This window comes from Eumetopias jubatus, unplaced genomic scaffold (genome assembly GCF_037043125.1).
Source record: "Eumetopias jubatus isolate StellerSeaLion01/CBP00866 unplaced genomic scaffold, mEumJub1_p1.0 scaffold_5, whole genome shotgun sequence".
Lineage (NCBI taxonomy): Eukaryota > Metazoa > Chordata > Mammalia > Carnivora > Otariidae > Eumetopias > Eumetopias jubatus.
The window spans coordinates 14,930,607-14,951,819 of record NW_028274811.1 but is presented as its reverse complement, the minus strand read 5'-3'; the positions used below and the strand labels follow the sequence as shown (position 1 = coordinate 14,951,819).

The window sequence follows — 21,213 nt, the reverse complement described above, 5'->3', positions numbered from 1 at the left end:
TGTCATTTTGGACCTCCTGGCCCGGCCCGGCCACCATCGGAGAACAGCTACATGAGTGAAGGCAGAAGGAACATCCAGGCAACAAACAGAATCATAAAAAAACAAACAAAAAAGGTACTACTTATTATACACCTGGTAACTTAATAAAAAATATTTTAATGGATGGTATAACCAATATACCCAAGACTAACTCTATTTAATAATGATAGTAGCTAATATTAGAATAAGTGGTATAAAATACGTATCTGGGGCAACTAGATGTTTGGTTCATTCTCCCCAACTGTAAAGCCTGACATCTAATATCTATTTCTTCTTGTCTTTCTAGATTACTAAGGATGCATTTTCTACTTATTAATTATGAAAAACGACAGAGGACACCTGTAATGTCATACCAGTTTGAAGATGAAGAAATGCTCCTAAAGACATGATAAACAGACCGTCCCAGAAGAGATACGGGGTAGAGCTAAAAACATGATTGCCAGTTTCCTTAGTGACCAAAAAGTAACTGATTTAACATAAACACCTAGCACAGAGTTGATGCTATAACTGCATCATCTTTTCTTTCCTTCCCCTTCTCCTTCTGGATCTGCCCATCCACAACCATCTCCCACTACTGTCTCACGTGGTCGCTCCCATGCTCAGCCCTCCTACAGTGCCGTGCTCTCCTCCTCTCTTACAACGAGCTCTCCTTACTTCTCATCCCTGGCCCGGCCTGGCCCGGCCAAACTGCAAGCCCTACATCTCTGGCTACACCCCACGTTAGCCCAGCTAAGTGCCAGCTCTCCTACCAGAACCTTCCGAACACCATTCCCTCATGAGTGTCCCTTCTCAGAATGTCTACAGCACTTATGCACCAATTCAAAGCCTTTGTTTAATCGTTCGCTGCTTGGAACGGGTGCCCTAGTTGTTCCGACATTTACATCCTGAGTATCCAAGTGTCCTTTCATCTCCATGACCACAGATCACATTTCTTCCACTTGATCTGGAGCTCCTATGGCACCGATTCAGTTTAAAACAGCCCTAAATCCCTTGAAGCGTATGCAAAGTTTTATGAAAAATGGCTTTTGAAGAAATAGAATGTGGCTTTCATCGTACTCTCAAATGACCATAAGAGACAAAATGCTCTGTCAAATGATGGGTGCCCGTTATTTACACCAAAAATATTTGTTAACTTAAAAACTGCCCTTCATCACACAGCAAAAGAGTCAACTCTGCACTAACGAAAAGTTCTACTTCTCTGAAAAAGAGTAAAAGAACAACAAAAAAAAATCTCTCGACTTACTATGCGTAGAAATTCAAGCCTTGGAAACTATTCAGCTTTTCTTATCTACAGCAGATACCTTTCGTTATTTCAGTAACCCAAGAATAATAAGAGGAGCACTGCTGGGTTTTCCGAACCATGAAATCACCAAGCCTTTTCTGTCCTTTTAGTGTCTTAATAAAATTAATTTCACTATGATGCTTTAATTAAACATAAACATGGGTGCATTCTTAAGAAATGGGTAAGAAACGGGGATGGGAAAAACACTGAAAGGCAAAAACGAATCTCAGGAAAAAAAAAAAGTGTTCTTCTTTCCATCACCTGACTCCATACTGCAGAAAAAAAAAAAAAAACACAATTACATATTTACTGATCTTAATTCTTCCTGGCTCATGAAATTACATTACTCTTTGCCCGCAAACATAAATCCTGCAGAAGTTCTCGTATCAAGCATATCAAAATTAGCATCAAAAACCACATAAACATAAATAATTTGCTGTCCTTACAGATGCTCCCTCACAGAGGACCATCAGAGATTTATGTATGCTGTTCTCTATCTGCATGCTTCGTCCTCTGGCCACTGCAGGGAAGATTCTTCGGGGACTCACACAAAGTGGCCTTTTGCATCTTCATGGTTACCTTTCTTTTTTTTTTTTTAAGATTTATTTATTTATTTATTTATTTATTTATTTGAGAGAGGGAATGAGATAGAGAGAGAGCACATGAGAGGGAAGAGGGTCAGAGGGAGAAGCAGACTCCCTGTTGAGCAGGGAGCCCGATGTGGGACTCGATCCCGGGACTCCAGGATCATGACCTGAGCCAAAGGCAGTTGCTTAACCGACTGAGCCACCCAGGCGCCCTACCTTTTGTTTCTAAAATCAATCTTCGCGTGCTCACAGAATCTGTCAACTCATTTTATCTCCTCCATCAGAAAACAAATTATTTATGCCAAACAAAGGTGATTAAACCACCTACCCTTCCTAAGATGCTTTCTTTTTGCCTGTCCACTAAAACTGGCCTAAAATAATCTGTTTTCAAGCAATGTAGCTCAATTTTCTTTCCGGAAAGAGAAAAAGGTGACTAAAATTTCCCTTCTATTCCTTTTTATCCTGCCCACCAAGGTCTCAATGAAATTCTTCACTACTAAGCGAGGCAGTCTCTTTAACCCCTTGCCAACAAAGCAAACAGGGGCTTTATCACTTTTTGAAACTACGATCTTACCTGATTAAGGGAGGTGGTATCTCTAAGCACGGCATCGGGAGGTCTATTAGGCACGGCTAAAGCTACCTGAAATCAAAGAACATCACACGTTAAATACTAACAAAGTAACAGTCACTCTCGTCACTCAAACTGGTATTTGATGAACAGCCATGTTTCAATGTAATAAAATCAGCAAGTTGGATAAAAAGCTTGTAAAAATATTTCCTGCTCAGGAGATAACATTTCAAATTTCCTAAGTGCTGGCCTCATCTGTGTGATTTCCCTGAAATGATCCGTTTAATGAAAGGAATTATACAGCTGGATCCATTCTCCAGGCCACAAAGGAGAAAGAGGTGAAGACTCTTCTCCCAGGGCAAAAGGCGATAATAACTGTAAAAATCAGACGAACAACTCAAACCTAAATTGATTTCTTCTTTAAATGGACTTTACTAAGGGTGTGGGTCTCTCTCAGTTGGCTGAGACTCTTGGATGTATGGATTAAAGTTCTTCATCAAAACCAGTATTCCTTCCACCATTTGGCCTGTTTCTCTCTCTGCTCTCTCGCTCGTACTCCCACCACATGCAGCTGCTATGCTTGAGGTATCTGTTTCCCTGAGGCTCTGCATTCTCTTTCTTTTCTCCATCTTTTTTCTCTTTGTTCTTGAGACTGATGTAGGTAGGGAGGTAGACAAATGGACAAAGAGAGAGACAGTTCTTCAAGCTTTCTGATTCCTCCTTCTGACAGTTCAAGTCTTCTGCTGAGCACTCTAGAAAATTCTTCCTTTCCCTCATTGTACTTTCAGCTCCAGGATTTCTGTTTGGTGCTGCTACATAATTTCTCTTTATTGATTTTCTCTGAGAGTCACTGCCATCACGTGTGACTTCCTTCAGCATGCTCTCCTTTATCTCTGAACACATTTAGAATAGCTGCTTGGAAGTCTTCGTCTATGAAGAAGACCTCTCAAAGGCAGTTTCTCTTGCCCGTTTTGTTCTGGTTTTCTTTTCCTGTCTCTGGATCACGTGCTCCTGTTTCTTGTGTGTCTTGTAATTTTTTGATGACTGGACACTTTAGATAACCTGTTACAGCAACTCCGGACACTGACTTCCTTTCCCCTCGGCAGGCTTCTTGTGACCAGTCACTAGTTTCTTTGTGCAGTGCCTTGGCTAGACTGTTTTAGCTAAGTCTACAGTCCCCCACCGTTAGCAGCCTCTGGTGGTGCTCCTCAGAGCCTCGGGCAAGAACACAGTCACCCTGGGAGCTCCACGTTATTAGCAGGGGTCTCTGCAGGGGTCTCTGCGACTGTCTCTCCTAGAGCTCTCTGTTCAATTGTCTGCCTCGTTTGGTAACATAATACCTAACTGTTAGGCTCCACATGCCAGATGATTGCTCTATTATTTTCAACAGTGCCATGGGGCATAAACTGCTCTAAAGACAAGCCTCTTCACAGAGCTAGTCTTTGAAGCCAGGCTTTGAGGTTTTACGATCCCATGAGGACTCTCCTGAGCTCCGTCTCCATGGTTCTCTCTAGTAAACTTCTAATTGGGCCAGTTGTTAGCTTCCTGCTCTCATGGAGCTTACCAGCCTCCTCTTGATTGTTTATCACTAACGTGATCTAGTTTCTATGGGCACCCTTTCTTTTGAATTTCCAAATACTCTGTTCCATGACAAGTCAGTTTCCTCGGAAGAACCTCGGCCATCTCTTATCACGACAGCCTGCCTTACCCCCTGGGCAAAACCCCTCCTCGACTGCAGTAGGGGGAGGGGCAAAGAGAGTGGCCCGCTCATCTCCAGGTGACAGCCTCACTTTACAAGAAGTGGTGTTGGGCAAGGCAAGTAGCTACTGGTCTCCTCAGCTTTCCTCTTCCAGAATCTTGCAAGCTGGGGCAAGAGGGAGTGGGGCCTGAGCCCACCCTCTAAGTGGGAGCTGGACAGAGGACAAGAATCCCCTGACCCTGGGCTATTTCTACCTCAAAGAGCTTCAGCAACACAAGCCGGGCGTGGCAGCAGGGTAAGAAAAACTAATGACCTCCTCCTCCTGGGAAGACAGCATGGCCCTATTCTGGAAGCCAGGGCAGATGGATCATGTGTTTTGGCTGCACACGCCTGGAGTGGAGCTTCCACCAGGCTGAACCAGGGGACGAGGGAGAAAGGGGAGATCTGTGGCTCAAAGGCCACAGAGTCTCACTGTTCTCATCAAGATAAAAATTTCCTCATTTGCTCTATGCCCTGAGAACAATTCCCAGACACTTCAAATGTTTGTTTTAATTTTTACCAGTTACAATGCCATGATCGTTTCACCGGGGAGAGGGTCCAGGGAACTCCTCACACCGTCGTTCCAGAAGCAGTTTCTCCATACTGCTTTAAGTATACTTTATCTACTCCAGAATATTTATTATAGTAGAATCTTACTACCTCAAAACACATCAGAGGTAAAGCCCAGGTTGAATTAGTGTCAAATCCAAGTTATAAAGTATTTTTAGAAAAAAATGTTTTTAGGTAGAATTTGAGAACTAAAGAATAACTAGCATTGTCTTACATAAAAGAAATGCTTAAGTCATTTAATAAAGATTTTATTTTATACAAGGATCACTTGCATGCACTGGGTTTTTCTAAAGACTTCTGGGTGCTACAAAATTTGTATAAGAAACTAAAAATATTCCCATAATTATCTCAGGTACATTATATTTTTATCAGCCAGACTTTTCTATATATAACATGTGTTACCGATCAAAATATCCACACATAAACAGCACTTCCAATCCAAGAAGCGTAATCTGATTCAAAGAAGTGTGAATTACTGAGGACCTATGCTATGAAATTATACATATGGTAATATGTGTAGTTTGCACATACAGTAATATGTGCATTCAAAATATAGATAAGGACACCTAAATACCCATATATTTTGCTTATAAGGCCAGAGCCTACCTTGACTTTGTTTGACGTCCGTTTTCCACCAAAGCCTCCAGAGCCAACAACGAAAATAGAGAACTGATTATAACATACAAGTTCCTCCTCAAAGTAAGAATAGACTGAAAAGCAAATGAAAGCAAAAATAAAGTTATTCTCAAAAGACATGACTAGTTAACCAATATATGATCAGCGATTCCTTTCAAAGTTTGGTTTACAAAGCATGATTTCAATTCGTTCACTACCAGTCTCTGGAAGGCAGAGTGAAGAGCACCTTCACAAACCCTCGCTTCATCACGAAACAGCATCTCTCGCCTCTTCTGAAACCTCAACTGCCTATTGTATCTCAACTCTCTCCATCTCAAACATTTCCAAAAATCCCACTATGAAATGCAGGTATCCACACTCTCAAACACTCACACGTTCTGCCAAAGGACTCAAAAAGAGCCTGGAGTATAAAAGAAATAGTGAGAATGAAGGTGTAAGACTCAGGAGAGGAGAATCGTGGCGTTTTCCTCACCATCCTATCCCCAGCAAACAGAATGGTCCCTGGGCCTGAAAAGGCACCCAATAAATATTTACTAAATTAACGAGTGAATTAACGAATATATGACATGAGTGAGCAAGTCAGTGAGTGAGTAATGGATGAATGCAGGACAACTATCCCTCTTCCCACTAACTAATTTCCCAGTGACAGTATGAGTACTATCTTGTATCTCCAGCTCTAGAAAACTAGAAATATGACTTTGAATGGCAGATTAAGCAAAAATCTAATTACAATAAAAAATAAGGAAGGTCATGGCAACTTATATTTAAAATAAGATTTTTCTCTTCATTACACAGGAAATGGGATGTCTCATTTCATATACACTTTGTTTACAAATTCTAATACATTATTACCCATTACCAAGCTGGAGTTAAATCAATGGTGTAGGTCAAGGGAAAAGAGTAAACAGGGTAGCTAAGGTCACGGCAGAACCTCTGTTTTGTGGTATGTTACGTATTTGGTAGCATGGGGAGGAGAGTAAAAGAAAACTAGGAGAGCTGAAGCCAAATGTTGGCCAACTTCAGGAATGACAAGAAAACACAAAAACCTACAACAGAAAAGGGAGGATGAAGAGGAAGAGGAGACAGAGAAAAAGAGAACAGACATACGATGAAATTCTATGAGCTAACACAATGTAGTAGAATATTTAAGAGCATCAAAATTGTTCTCAGCATATTATTTAGTAAAAACAAGACAAGCTCCTCAACAGCATATAGAGTAAAACTTTCTATTTATCTATTTAGAACAGAAATGGTGAAGTCTATATTCCAACTATCAGATAATATTAAACTTTCCACTATAATTTATTTCCAAATTTTTTAACAATAAAGATCTATTTCTTATCTTCTTAAACTTCAGAATAAATGAATTTTAAGCGATGGATCTTTACCCGATGTTAATTACTAGCATTTCAACATGTATTAAACTACTGTAACCTTTTCTTTCCCCACTGCAAATAAAATGTGGCTCCGGTGTTGAAGCCACATTTGAGTTCAACAGGCCTGAATGCGCAACATTAGGAACCTAACTACCATTTATGAAAACGTCTCAGGAGTCAAATACGTTCCAAGTTGCAAAGAGCTAACAAAGACGAGAATATCTACAATATAGGCTCATTATCAACCGATGGCTGTCGATGTGTTCCTTCCCGCGAAGTCCGTACTCCAGCAAGCTAAGCTCACCACCACGCTCTGTATACCAGCCACACCTCTCACCTCTGTGCTTTGGTCCTGTGTCGGAAACGCCCCAGTCTTCCCACCCCTGCCCCAACCCACTCCTTCTCCCCATCTTCGCTTCTTTTCTAAGAACTTACAAATTTTTAGAATGCTCATCTTGTTTTCTCACAAACTAGAAGATGAACACAAACTCAATGATCAGATTCTAGGGTGAAGCATCAGGTTACATACGAGGCCTATTAATCTAACAATATTATGAGAAGAACTGGAAGTGAGTTACCATCCACAAGAATTACTAGACCGGATCCTTTATCTAGGACATCAGCAATGACTGCTTCACATTTTAAGTTTCCTAAAATGAAAAGCAAAATAAATAAATAAATAGAAACTTTTGAAGACCATCAAGTTATTGCATCCAGATAGGAGAGAATGTAACATAATTTCCACTGTAAGTTCAGGAAAACTAAAAAGTTATGCTTTGAAATAATTTTCAGTATAATGCTGAATAATTCAACATTAAAAGGAAACAGCATACCTAAGTCACTACATTTGAAACAACAAGTAGCAACATAAGATCAAACTTTTAATACCCAGAAAATCTAAGGACCAGCATACCCCAAACTCGATGGAAAATAAAGTGCTGCGGTCAGGTTTCTTGGTATTCAATCTAATGCTTATTTTTTTTAACCCAAGGAGGGGTCACTCAGCCTCTGACTGTGCCACCGCAGCTAACAAATGAACCGAGACACAGAGATGCTGACATCAGTCTCCCGATGTTTGTGGCCTTATGTTGCATCACCTAAGTTTTAAGGGAAGATCATAAATAGCAGTCATACCTTGATTTTCTACAGTTTAAAGAGGTTCTTAAACTTAAGCATCTCAGATTTTGAATATTCATATTTACTAGAAAGGAAACTTTAACACTACTTAAAGAAAATGTACAGAAGCTACTGAACAAAAATAAATCATGAGAAACATCACTTGAGACTAGGAAGGTACAAGAAATTGAGAGAAATATTTTCCACACCTTCCTATTCAGATCTCTTTTCAGTTGTAATCATTTTTAAGACTTATTTATTTATTTTTGAGAGAGAGCACACGAATGTGAAAGCAGGGGAAGGGGCAGAGGGAGAGGGAAAGAGAATCTCAAGGAGACTCCCCACTGAGCATGGAGCCTGATGCGGGGCTCGATCCCAGGACCCTGAGATCACACCTGAGCCAAAATCAAGGGCTGGACGCTCACCCAACTGAGCCATCCAGGCACTGCTGTTGTAATCACTTTTGAGTATATGCCTCTAGCTCTGTCTTCAGATTCAAAATCCCTACTAAAGGCAGAAATCTCACACATTTCTGCTTTCCGCATAGCACTAGTTCCCAAGTGAACCCATGTTAGGCTGGTGGCACACTCAACAGAGAGGGACCCTCCGGGCCTCTGCCACGGCCCCCAGCACCACCACCACACCGCACGCACACGACCCATGCACTCACACCAAACCTTCGTATTTTATGTAAAAAAACAGGTAGGGGCACCTGGGTGGCTCAGTCCGTTAAGTGTCCAACTTTTGATTTCAGCTCAGGTCATGCTCTCAGGGTTGTGGGATCGAGTCCCACATAGGGCTCCACGCTGGGCATGAAACCTGCTTGGGATTCTCTCTCTCCCTTTGCCCTTCTCTCCACTCTAAAAAAAAAAATGAAATATGGGCGCCAGGGTGGCTCAGTCGTTAAGCATCTGCCTTCGGCTCGGGTCATGATCCCAAGTCCTGGGATTGAGCCCCACACCGGGCTCCCTGCTCAGTGGGGAGTCTGCTTCTCCCTCTCTCACTCCCCCTGCTTGTGTTCCCTCTCTCACTGTCTCTCTGTCAAATAAATAAAATCTTTAAAAAACAAATAAATAAAATGAAATGAAATAACAGATAATATAATATGATGTAGTAACAGGCTGTTTCAGTATGTAGCCAGGTTAGAGAACTCATCCAAAACTGAAAACTGTGCCTTGCCCATGGCAGGTGACCAGCGGATACTTGACGAAGGAGGTTGCCACACGCTGGACACCGCCTCACAGAAAACGTAGGCTGTAACACTGAAATAAAGCTATTTGGCTCTACGCAAGGAGAAGCTCACAAAATTTTTAGTAAAATAAGAAGAATTGGGGAAACATTAAAGGAGAAGTCCAGCTACTTGCTGACCTCTACATTATATAATGTGAAACGATAAACACTTTTTTTGTACTTTCCATCTTATGTGGTATTTAATTAGACAATATGCTGGCATTAGAGCAGTGAAACAAAACAAATCTATCAAATTACAGTGGAAGAATGAGAAAAGCAGTTTTACTGAACAAACATATTACTGAGGAAAAGAAAATTCATTATTAAGGCAGAAGTGAATTTTATTTACTTTTTTTTACTTTTAGAAAAGAAAGCAGGAAAAAGTTAATTACAAGAAATTCTGTCTGTATCTTTTAATGTGGTTTGCTTTATGAAAATCACTACCAACATAAATACCTGAGAAAGGAATCAAAAACCATATTCATAGGAATCATAGCTGATTACACACAATTACCAAGTTCAGAACACACATACTTAGAAGAAACTTTCGGTTGTTAATAACACACACATCAATGGAGATAAACTGTCAGTATTCTGAAGTAATTTATTAAATTAGACTACTAAAGGACAAAGTCTAAGGTCACCAAAGCAGCTACTCCTTAACATCAATTTACTCTAACGGCTGACAAGCCATTCAATACCTTGCCATATGATTTATTTAAGTCACTCTGCACCAGCTTAACACAATGACACAGTATGGAAGGTTAGTCAGGAAATAAAATGAGGGTATGATTAAGAAATCAGTGCTTCACGCACTCACCTGCTCTGGGAAGTGGTTTATATAACTCCAAGTATTGCTCCCCGTGGAGAACCTATGTCAGAGTAAACAAAATTTTATTAGCAGACTTTCATGTCTCACAGGTTCTGCTGTGAATATTGCTAATCACAAGTGATATTTCACAGCCCACATGCTCACATCACTACTTCCCCCAAATTATCTGTCTCAGTTTGGCTTCTACTTCTTAATCATATGATTCAAAATTAATCAGTCCCCCAATCTAAAGACTGTCAGATCTTTTGGAGCACAAAAGATACCTTTGTGTTTTTTCGTGACATTCACAAATCTTTGTTGACTGCTAATTATGGATTGTTTGCCAATGCAAACACTAAACTAGGCTATATTTCCAGTGCTTACCACTGTGCCTGGAACATACTGGGTAATTAATAAATATCTGTTAAATAAAAATGAACTGTCCAGTGCAAGTAAAGTAATTTCAAATCACACATACCACATACAAACAACTCAACTAAAACATGAAAGTAAACCCTACGACACATTCAAAGTAAAAAACTATCACGGTCCACATTTCCTTGGTGTAATATCTTATAAATGATCTATATCTATAGATATAACCATAGATACATGTGCATCCATAAGATGTATCTTATAAATCATCTATTAGTAGATACCAAGGACACTGTGTAACTTGATAGCCCCTTAACCTCAATGGATGGAAACACGAACACACCAGTACATGTAGGAAAATAACAGGACAAGAAAAACAAGACCTGACCCACATAGTCAAATGACCACACCCCACTGGCAGGGGGCAGCTTTAATTCTGCGTCTTCCTCCAAAGCCAGAAAGGAACAAATGGGACAAATGCAGGCCAGCCCACTGTATCACATGGCCTGGAAGCTTGAAGCTGGGAAGACGGGGGTTTCAATTCAAGATGGCTATTCTTCCCCGCTGAAGACTGTGAACACCATTTATGATTGTTCCAATTCCTTCCAACTCTGAAGGAGTATTTGCAGAATTCTGAAACATTTGCTTTAATTGTTTGTACTTCAATTATCCAAACAGAATACCATGGCACGGGGACTAAAACAACAAACCACCTGGTACAATTCTCTTGTCTCCCTCCCAACTTCATCAGATGCTCAAATAAAATCATTTTTCACAGATTCAGAGCAGCAATGGGCTAACTGATCCTCTAGTAAATGGGTCCTCTAATTACCAAAGTCAGAGAAATTGGCTCACAGCTCTATGATTCAAGAGTTATCCCTGGGCTCAGTATCTGAACCCTACTCCAAAAAAATGAAATCTACCCCACCCCAAAAGCTTTCCCACAGTTGTTCGACTCCTTCCTTCCTGAAACAATTTGTTCACTTTGCTTCTCAAATACCACATCCTCCTGATATTCGTCAGAGCTTAGACCTCACCAGCCATTCCTTCTCAGTCTCTCTTGCTAATTCTTCCTCATGTCTTCACCTTCTCAACACTTGCAGGGTCCCTGAGCTCAGGCTCTTCTCTACTTACACTCATACATTACATGATTTCATCTAGTCTGGTGTTTTTACACATCGTTGAAAGCCTAAGAACCCCAGTGAGACCCCTCCCCCAAACTCAAGACTCACATATTCAACTACCCATTTTATAATTTTATACCTCCACCTGAATAAGTTAATAGAATCTCAAGTCATCCCCACCTTAAAGTAATTGTATATATCTACCTTACCATACAGAGTGTTATATGTAACTACTATACATATTAAATGTGTTATATGTAATTAATTATAAATAATGTATAGAGACATATATGCACATATATCATCCCAGTTACAAAAACCTTCATCATTGACTCCTTTCTCCTTTCCCTCACATCCAGCCTTTTGCTTAAATTACAGAAGAGACTCCTAACAGGTTTCTCTGCTTCTGCTGGGCTCCCATATAATCTACACAGTAGCAGAAATGAGCCTGTGAGTGATCACAGGCAGATCCTATCACTCTTCCGTTCAAAGCACTCCAAACCGCCCCCCTCCCCCCATGTTAATCAGAGTAAGCTGAATCCCTCTAATGACCACAAGGCCCTCTTCTCCTACCGCTGCCCTCCCATTCCTCCGACAGCTATACTGGCCCCCTTGCTGTTCCCAAAACAAGCCAAGCATGCACCTGCCTCAGGGCCTTCCGCACTTCTTCTCTGTGCCTCAAATACTCTTCCAAGATCATCACCTGGTTTACTCCTTCACCAGTAACATCAGGTAAAAATTATCACCCCCGTTTTACAGACAAGGAAACTGAAGCTTAGTGAAGTTCTTTACCCTTGGTCGAACAGTAAGTAAATGGCAGAGGGAGAATTAGGAACATGATGCCACAGTTGGGGACAGGGCCTGATTGCTGTTTTCTTCTTTTTGCTTGCCCTTTCAACTAACTCTTCTCTTTTATGCTTAAAGAAAAATCAAAAGATATGCTAAGTCTTTATTCCTGAATCAAGTGCCACAATTTTATTAATACACGTGTGTGTGTACACATGCACACATGCACACACACACGTGTGATAGAGATCATATTTAAAGAAACCAAAAAAAAGCAAAATAAAGTTTCCTTATTATGCATACCTTTTCCAAGTTGACCGAAAACCCAGGAATCCCTGATAATTCTCCACCTACTATAGGTTTCTGAGCTATAATAACTCCAAAGGTAGGCAAACAGGAGAAATCGGTGCTTCCTTCATATATAAATTTCATATCTTTCGGTTCCTTGATTGATGCCCCCACGCCAAGGGCATACATAATAGTTTCCAGTTCCGTGTAAGCAGAAAAAAAGGGAGGAAGCTTATGGCCAATGGCTCCAGCCTATGAGAGAGGTGTAGAAAATTATTTTTTCACTGATATTTTTGTCCAATACTTAACATTTTAACTTCTTCAAAACTACCAACTGTTTGCATACCTATTTTGCTTTCAAAGAGATGTGAATAGAATGCCATGTTGGTGAAATCCATGGGGTCTCTTAACTGTTTCATTATATTTTAATAGCAAACAATCAGAAAATGTGTAGAAAAGGACTTCATTTACAGATAAGTACTTTTTTATTGTTTGCTTTTTTTTTTTAAGATTTTATTTATTTATTTGACAGAGAGAGACACAGAGAGAGAAGGAACACAAGCAGAGGGAGTGTGAGAGGGAGAAGCAGGCTTCCCGCGGAGCAGGGAGCCCGATGCAGGGCTCGATCCCAGGACCCTGGGATCATGACCTGAGCCGAAGGCAGACCCTTAACGACTGAGCCACCCAGGAGCCCCTTGTTTGCTTCTTACCGACAGTTTGTCTCATTTTCAAATTTCCTATATCTGATAATGAGAAGCCCTATTAATCTGGCAACTATTAGCAACTCAAAAATACAAAAAAAATAATTATTATTATGAATGTGTCATAAATAGGGATAGTGAATTGCCCTATAAGAGCTACTGTATAAAATTCACTGTAAAGAGAGGAGCAAAACACTGCATAATGCTTGTAAATGAGACTGCCTCATAATGGTTTTAGTTAAATTGCAATTTTACCTTAAGTTCCTCGCTAGGAATGTCCCTTATCTAATTGATATTGTATTTTTCTACTTAGTTATGATATGTCTAGCTAACATGTAAAGTATGTATTAGGTTAAAAAAGAATGATGTCCAACTGTTGACCGTGTTCATTCTGAAAGAGGAGTCAGTAAACAAGGGCTGAGAGCTAAGAATGATTTTTACATTTTTAAGGAGTGGTTAAAAAAAGAAAAACAGGAAGAATATGTGACAGAAATAGTACGTGGTCCATACAACATTTATCATCTGGCCCTTCCCTGAAAAAGTTTGCCAAATACTATTCTAAAGTAAAATCATGGGCACCTGGGTGGCTTGGCTGGTTGGGCGACTGCCTTCGGCTCAGGTCATGATCCTGGAGTCCTGGGATCGAGTCTCACGTCGGGCTCCCTGCTCGGCGGGGAGGCTGCTTCTCCCTCTGACCCTCTTCCCTCTCGTGCTATCTCTCATTCTCTCTCTCTCAAATAAATAAATAAAATCTTAAAAAAAAATAAAAAATAAAAAATAAAGTAAAATCATATTTATAACCTGATCATATTTTTAGGGTTAAAATTAGATTGTTAACTTTATCACTATGTTTGCCCTGAGTCACAAAACTCCAAAATCAAATGCATCAAATGATTTATTTCTTACTATTTATGCACTATAATTTTTTGTTTAAAGGCTAAATACGGGAGACAGTAAATCAGGGAACTTTACATGAGCTATAACCACAGTTCTATTAGAATTTCGGACACAATGGGAGGTTCTTTATTTGCAGCCATGTTGAAATAGCTCCAAAATACAATCTATTGATGCTTTCCCTGAGAAAAAAAAAAGGGGGCTCCAAAGGGGCACTTAAATAGATATCCTTTTCTAAAAAGTTAGAAAAATAGTAACTAAAGTAGGCTTATCAACAACAGTACAAAAAGTGGGGGGGGGGGAAGGTACTTGTCTAATTATACTAAAGAAGCAAAAGTAAAAATAACTAAATAAATTAATTAATTAAAAATTAAAAAAGAAATAAAAGTTACACAAGGCTACATCTTAGCTTTATGATCATTCAAATTCTATAACTATTCGGTACATATTTTATAAAAAGTTTTGTCATCACTTATCTTTCCTATTTAACAATAAATTAGTAGCTTGGAAAATAACATTTTTTGTGTGAAAGAAGAGAAGAGAGAGAGAAAAAAAGAAAAGAGAGAATCTTCAGAAAAAACATAGGATTCTCTCCCCCACTTACAAATTCCGATGTAGCTGTTGATGCTGCGTGACTCGTAGGATTTGTCAAAACTCCTCTCTCTGAATCTATTTTATTCAGAACTCCAATTATACTGCCAATTGAGTCTAAAAAAATAATAACAACAACAATGATGCTTTTGTTAAAGATGTGACTAAGAAAAGCTATCGACGTACTCGCTAATCGCTCCTATGACATTGGGCAAGCCTGCCACACTACTGAATGAGAGGTCGGGCTATTACAGGAAAAAACCGTCAAAGACTTTGAAACAGACCAAGGGTAAGTGGGGGTTTTCATTGGAGAACAAGGCACCGTCCAGCATACTCTTCCTGGATTATGAGTCTAAGGAGGTTCTGAGCTTCACAATGTCTTTGACGGTAGACTGGGACCCTCGACTAGAGACATGCAATTTTTGGTAAAGGAAAAGCTAACTTCCCTTTTCTCCCCACCAACACCCCCTCCTCCGGGATGGAACAACGGCAAGATTACCCCTGAGCCCCCCACGTCTCAAGTGATAGCTCTGACGACAGTACTAAAAATTCTTCCAGGGAAAACCATCACTATGACCAGAGATTCCTGACAGGGTTCAGAAGCTGCTGTTGTGGGGTCAAAAAGGTTAACGAAGGAGATTCACGGGGCATCCACATAGGCCATAAGGTTCCAAAGACTCTGGGACTTTTCTAACAAACCCTGGCACTATGGGCCTCCTTCCAAACTCGGACAAAACCTCTCAGCAAACCACAGAATGCGATGTGATCAGGGAAATCTGCCATTCCTGGCAACACTAGTGGAGAGGCTTGGGGCCACTGAATCGGACGATTCACCGTCCCATTCAGACTGCTGCCAGAGGGAGGCTTGTAACTGAAAGTCACCTTGCTACAGGCTGAAAGTACAGCACCCAGACACAGGCAGCCTGAGTTAACTCGGCTCAGATGCTGAGCAAGCTTGGGCTGATCACTGTATTTGTCGGGGGCTTAGTTGTGTCATCTGTTAAGATGAGAACAGCTGTATAGAAAATGTGAGATTTTTCTTCTAACTGTACCTCAAATACTTAGAGGTATTTTTTTCATTTATAACTACATGATTCATTTAGGTAGTTTTTTCTTTATAATACTTTTAAGGCAATAAAGTGGAACTTGGACATGAGAGGAAAGTTTTTGTATTTCTTCCTTTTTCCTTTCATTCCTTTTCATCAATGGGTGACTGTTATTCGGAGGCTAAATTTATCTCCAACATCAAAATATGGAAAACAGCAAATGCTCCCATCAACGACTTAACAACGATGTTATTATCATGTGATTGAGAAAGAGCACAATGAGAATTTCAGTGAGTGTACCAGCAGGCCGGAAAGTGTCATCAAGGAGGGAAAAAAAACCAGAATAGTCAGTTTCTCAGATATATTCTCCTACCAAACACTGAATACAAAATTACTAAAAGAAAAAAAGAAAAAGATCTGTCTGTAAAATAACCCTGAATCATTATCTTTCCCAGAAAAGTCCATTAAACATCATATACTATATGCATATGTGAGTTATACTAGAAAAAAATGTGACTTTTACTTATTGCTATTCCTGTGAAAGACCACAGAAAACTCAATAATTCATGGTAACAAGCATTTACTGAATCCTTCCTGAGTTCGGCACCAAATACAAGAGCAGTGCATACAAGACAGTCTCTGCTTCCAAAGGAACATACTGCACAGTTAAGAAACCACATACTTATGAAACAAAAGCAGCTCTGATGCGATGCCAAGTGGTCAGAGTTGAGCTGAGAGAGACATCAACGTAGCATGAAATATATGGGGGTGGTTTGGTGAACATCCCGGGCTTGAGCTTAGATTTCTAAAGAAGCACTAAAATTAGCAGAGGTGATAAAGGGAGGAAGGGGCGTTTGAGAAGGGGAGAGAAACAGCGGCAAAGACAAAGTGTTAAAACAAAGCAAAATCTACTCACCAGATGGAAAAGAGCTACGCCTAAACAAAACTGGCCTAAACCAACTTCTAGGGCAATAGAGAAAAATCCGGTGAGGTAAAGAGTATATGGTTAGGTAACAGAAGACTCTGAAACGGGCCGTCAGACAGGGAGTAGATGCGTGGAGCATGAAAGGGTGAACACCTCACACCATCCCCAATTTGGATGCCCGCCAAAAAAAAACAGGATTACAACAAACCAGGAAAATGGACAGGGGGGCTGATTTATAGATAGATAGATAGATAGACAGATAGATAGATAGACAGACAGACAGACAGACAGATATCTTAAATTTGAAGAGTTCTAATAGCTACTAGAGCAGAAAACGTGCCCTAGTTAAAACAGAAGACAATTCCAAAAGAGCAGAGAACGCTCTGTTGCCTCTGGTTTCCCAGCCGGGAGTGAACGGACTTGGGACTGTACCTTGAATTCTCTGCGGCTTGCTGGCATTATCAAAGTCACAGATCTTCTTCCAGTTGGCCTTCACGGCCTCAGGAGTCATTTGCTGATTCTTCTGTCTCACAATGGCTCCAAGGGCCCGCTCCCAGCGTACTGGTCACAGAAACAAAATGAAGACACTGAGCACAGAGTCTAAGAGGGACAAAGAAAGTAAAATTCATCCGAGCCCTTTGAATTTTTTTTTAACTTTAAGAGAAAGGGAATTCAGGGGGAAAAACAGATTCTAACATCTGAAGAGTTTTATTACTACAAGCCTTTAAATGTATTTTTCTTGAAATAACAAACCCATTAGGTAATGTGAATTAAAAAAAAAAAATTTAAGCTGAAGGGAAAAACCTCTCCTCTGACTATGCCAGACACTCCTAAAGGTAGAATGTGAGGCTGAACCAGAAAAATTTAAATTATACATAGAACCAGAAAAATTTAAATTATACATAATCACACCAAAAGATTGACTTCATGACCACAGATCACTCAGGTGGTGATAACAGGTCAAAGACTCCAGATAACCAAATTAATACATCACACAGCACCAAATAATTCTCCCTTGCCCCACCCCCCCCCACTTTGCTCTTGTTCCTTTTCCACAGGAAGTCAACTAGAATAGGGCAGATGCACAAAAATCATTAATGCTATAAAAGTTCTAGGAGGAGAATTTTTAATACCGTTTTCTTTTCAAAGAGCCCAAGGAATAAAATAGCCACTAATAACCTTATTTAAACACAATAGTCAGACCTTGACGATTATTAAACTGAAGATCCATTTCAGGCAATAACAGAAAAGCCTGCTTCTAGAGCTTTCCTATTGATAAAGTCCCAGAAAAAGCTTTTATTTCAACAACTGATTTTCTTTCCAAATGGATATCCCAAGACACTTATACTGAGCAATGCTTAAATAGTATATGTTACTTTAATAAGCAAAAAGAACAGTCATTAATGATGAAAATATTGATACTCTGGGGCGCCTGGGTGGCTCAGTTGGTTGGGCGACTGCCTTCGGCTCAGGTCATGATCCTGGAGTCCCAGGATCGAGTCCCGCATTGGGCTCCCTGCTCAGCGGGGAGTCTGCTTCTCCCTCTGACCCTCCTCCCTCTCATGTTCTCTATCATTCTCTCTCTCTCAAAAAATAAATAAAAATCTTTAAAAAAAAAATAAGAAAATACTGATACTCTTATCTTATAACAATACCCTCCAATAATGACCACCTTTTAAATAACTCAATTAATTTTGATACCAGCAGCCAACTGAAAACTTGATTTGGGATACTGGAATTTTCACAATATTTTTTTAAATGTCATGAAGCAATTATCCAATTTGCAGCACAAAAGATTTGAGAGCTGGAGAAAGAGAGGGTTGAAGAGAGGAAACACTGAGTTTCCTACTGGACTGAAGTGGAATAATTTCCAGACATCAACTGCAATTTCTGTCTCAGCAAGTTGTCCACTGTGATTCCTCACTGTCACCTCCTGTTGCCTCATGGCCCCAAGGATGAAAAGAATCCAATAAGAGAACTGGAGAATCTTCCCGCTGTGCCATCGAGCACAGGGCTCTTCCCAGCTTTTCCAAACAGTCCTCTCTCCCACTCACTTCTGTGCAGAAACAGCGAGAACCATCATGTGGGACGCCAGAGATACAGGAGGACAAACACCAATATAAAAAGAGATCGTGCTGTCTGAAGGAACAGACAAGTCCTGAATAAGAGCTGCTGACAGGAAAAACAACCACAAAAACTAAAGTTTCTTGAAAATGCCAAAGGCCTGCAGAACAGCTTCCACATTTTAGAATACCTGTTGGTAGAACCATGTTTGAGTGTGAATATGTGTGCATGAGCTCCAAGAGTGAGACATTTTGGCAAGATCTCTACGCAGCTCCAATCGGATGTGCGGGGTTAAAAATACAGAAACAACATACAGCAAACCAAACACTGAAGGAGACTTACGTTTTCCAATCCATCCACCTCCAACCTACCAAAAAGAAGAAAACACAGTTATACCATCAAGAGTGAAATCACTCGAAATACAATTAGAAAAACAGGCATCTACCTCTATAAGAGTATTAGAGGGCTAGATCACAGTGAATGAAAAGAAGACAGCCCTACAAAAGCCCAGTGACCTCCAGGACTGAGCGACATTCGTCTTATTAGAGTAGAAATACAAAGCACAACAAGGTAGTAGAAACGTGAACGGTGGAAAAGCAGGCCTGATGTCAGAAAACAAGGCTTTGTACTAATCTCTTCTACTGACTAGTTGTGTGACCCGCATCAAATTATCTGAATTCCCTAAATCCAAATTTCCCCTTATGTAAAATAATGAGACTACTCTTCATGAGATAACCATGAAGGTGAGACAATATAAAATAGTAAAACTGCCCAGCACAACGCAGACGTGAAAGAACACATCCCTCTAGACGGTTCTCGTGAATAAAAAAATAAAAAGGAGAGAAAAATAAAAGTAGGGCTTGACTTAATGAACTACGTATAGTCATTTTAATAAAGCATCTTTATAGAGAGAAGGCAAATGACCAAATACATTAACTGCTACCTGGAAAGATCAGTTTTTTTTCTAGAGGTCATGCAAGGGAATCCCCAGAGGAGAGTGATTAAAAAAAGAAAAAAATCTTGTTGTCAATCTTCAAGCACAACTACAGTGTGCTGGAATTTATCCTGAGAATTCCGCCTGAACAGGACAACAGAAAATGTATCAGTAGACAGAACACATCTTAGGGCTCTCGGTCAAGTATGGTTTTTTATCACCCTTTGCCTCTGTGTGAATATGCCCACAACTTTTACAATAGACCCATCAGTCCTGATGCTGGCAGAGTACACACATCAACAGTGGTTTTATGGAACAGACAAGAGAGAGATCATATTTTACCATATTTGGGGAGTGAAGCAACAAGGTGTAAGCTCCTCCCAGGCGCTGAGCCAAAGAATCTCTGGCTTACATTTCTGGATACCTCTCAGAACGTTGCAGACAAAGTGGCAAAATTTATTTTCAAGGTTTCAGTCAGAATATCACAGATGTTTCTTACTACATTTTATCAATCATGCACACCAAAGGTTCCTCACTAAAAATGTTCACAACATAGTAAAAGAGCAACAACATATTAAACTTCATCTACAAAATGACCTTGTTGTCTCGGTAGGTTTGGCTGTGTACATAAAATGCAGATCTAAGAAAAGAGATCATTCATATAAGATGCACATCTAATAAAAGCCTGGAAGGGTACAAAAAAATACTAATAGCAGTTATCTCTAGATAGGGGTAATGCTGACGAGTTTTATTTTCTTCTGTACACTTCCCAGTATATTTTAAGTTTTCTACAAAGGCATGTATGATTTTTGTCCACAGAATTAATAACAAATGTAAATATAAAACACAAAAAGTTTTAAAATTCCTTAATGCTATAAAAGACAAGTAGGCCAAATTCTGAGCCCCAGGTAGCTTAATACTACTAAATTGGCAAAGGTCTTATAAAGTTCTTTCCACCTCTAATTTTCCACAATTCACATTCAATGGCTGTGATGAGGAAGTGAGGGCACACATTTCTGCTTAGACATATGCAGACTGTTTTCAAGCAGCTTTTTATTCAAATGCATCAGATTAATATAACGTTCACTTCAAACTAAGCCAGCTTATTTTGCTACCAAGATATATTTTTGGATTTCCTAGTATTCTTCATAGAAGACGTTCATTATTACCACAGAGAATAAAGTAAGGGTTGGGGGCGGCGATCTAAAATATAACACTTCTAGGAAAAAGGAGATCACACCCAAATGAGAAATAAAAGATGTATAAATTGGCATAAAGAAATCTAAAAGGACTTTGTGGAGTGAAAACTGGATCTCACTGGATGTGTGCTTTTTATTTTTACAATAAACATTCAAAGCTCTGCAACAAGGAAAAATGGAAATGTTTATTTTTAAAGTTAAAATAATAAGTTATGTTTACTGATATATGATACCCAGACTAAACTTCTGCTATCGTGCTATAATAGTTACAACTGAAGTGTGACTGATTTTTCTGTTTTGTTTTCAAGATTTTATTTATTTGACAGAGAGAGC

At 39.8% G+C, this 21,213-nt stretch overlaps 1 protein-coding gene across 1 annotated transcript in view; it reads right to left on the bottom strand.

The window, feature by feature from the left end:
- Positions 1–21,213, bottom strand: part of HSD17B4 (hydroxysteroid 17-beta dehydrogenase 4) — an 83,242-nt gene that overhangs the window by 28,519 nt on the left and 33,510 nt on the right. The window contains exons 10-17 of the mRNA XM_028103479.2: positions 19,090–19,114; positions 17,116–17,244; positions 14,726–14,829; positions 12,542–12,778; positions 9,963–10,014; positions 7,375–7,446; positions 5,391–5,494; positions 2,483–2,548 (exon numbers count right to left, since the gene is read on the bottom strand). Coding sequence (XP_027959280.2) covers positions 2,483–2,548; positions 5,391–5,494; positions 7,375–7,446; positions 9,963–10,014; positions 12,542–12,778; positions 14,726–14,829; positions 17,116–17,244; positions 19,090–19,114 — 789 coding nt within the window. The remainder of the gene's footprint in view (positions 1–2,482; positions 2,549–5,390; positions 5,495–7,374; positions 7,447–9,962; positions 10,015–12,541; positions 12,779–14,725; positions 14,830–17,115; positions 17,245–19,089; positions 19,115–21,213) is intronic.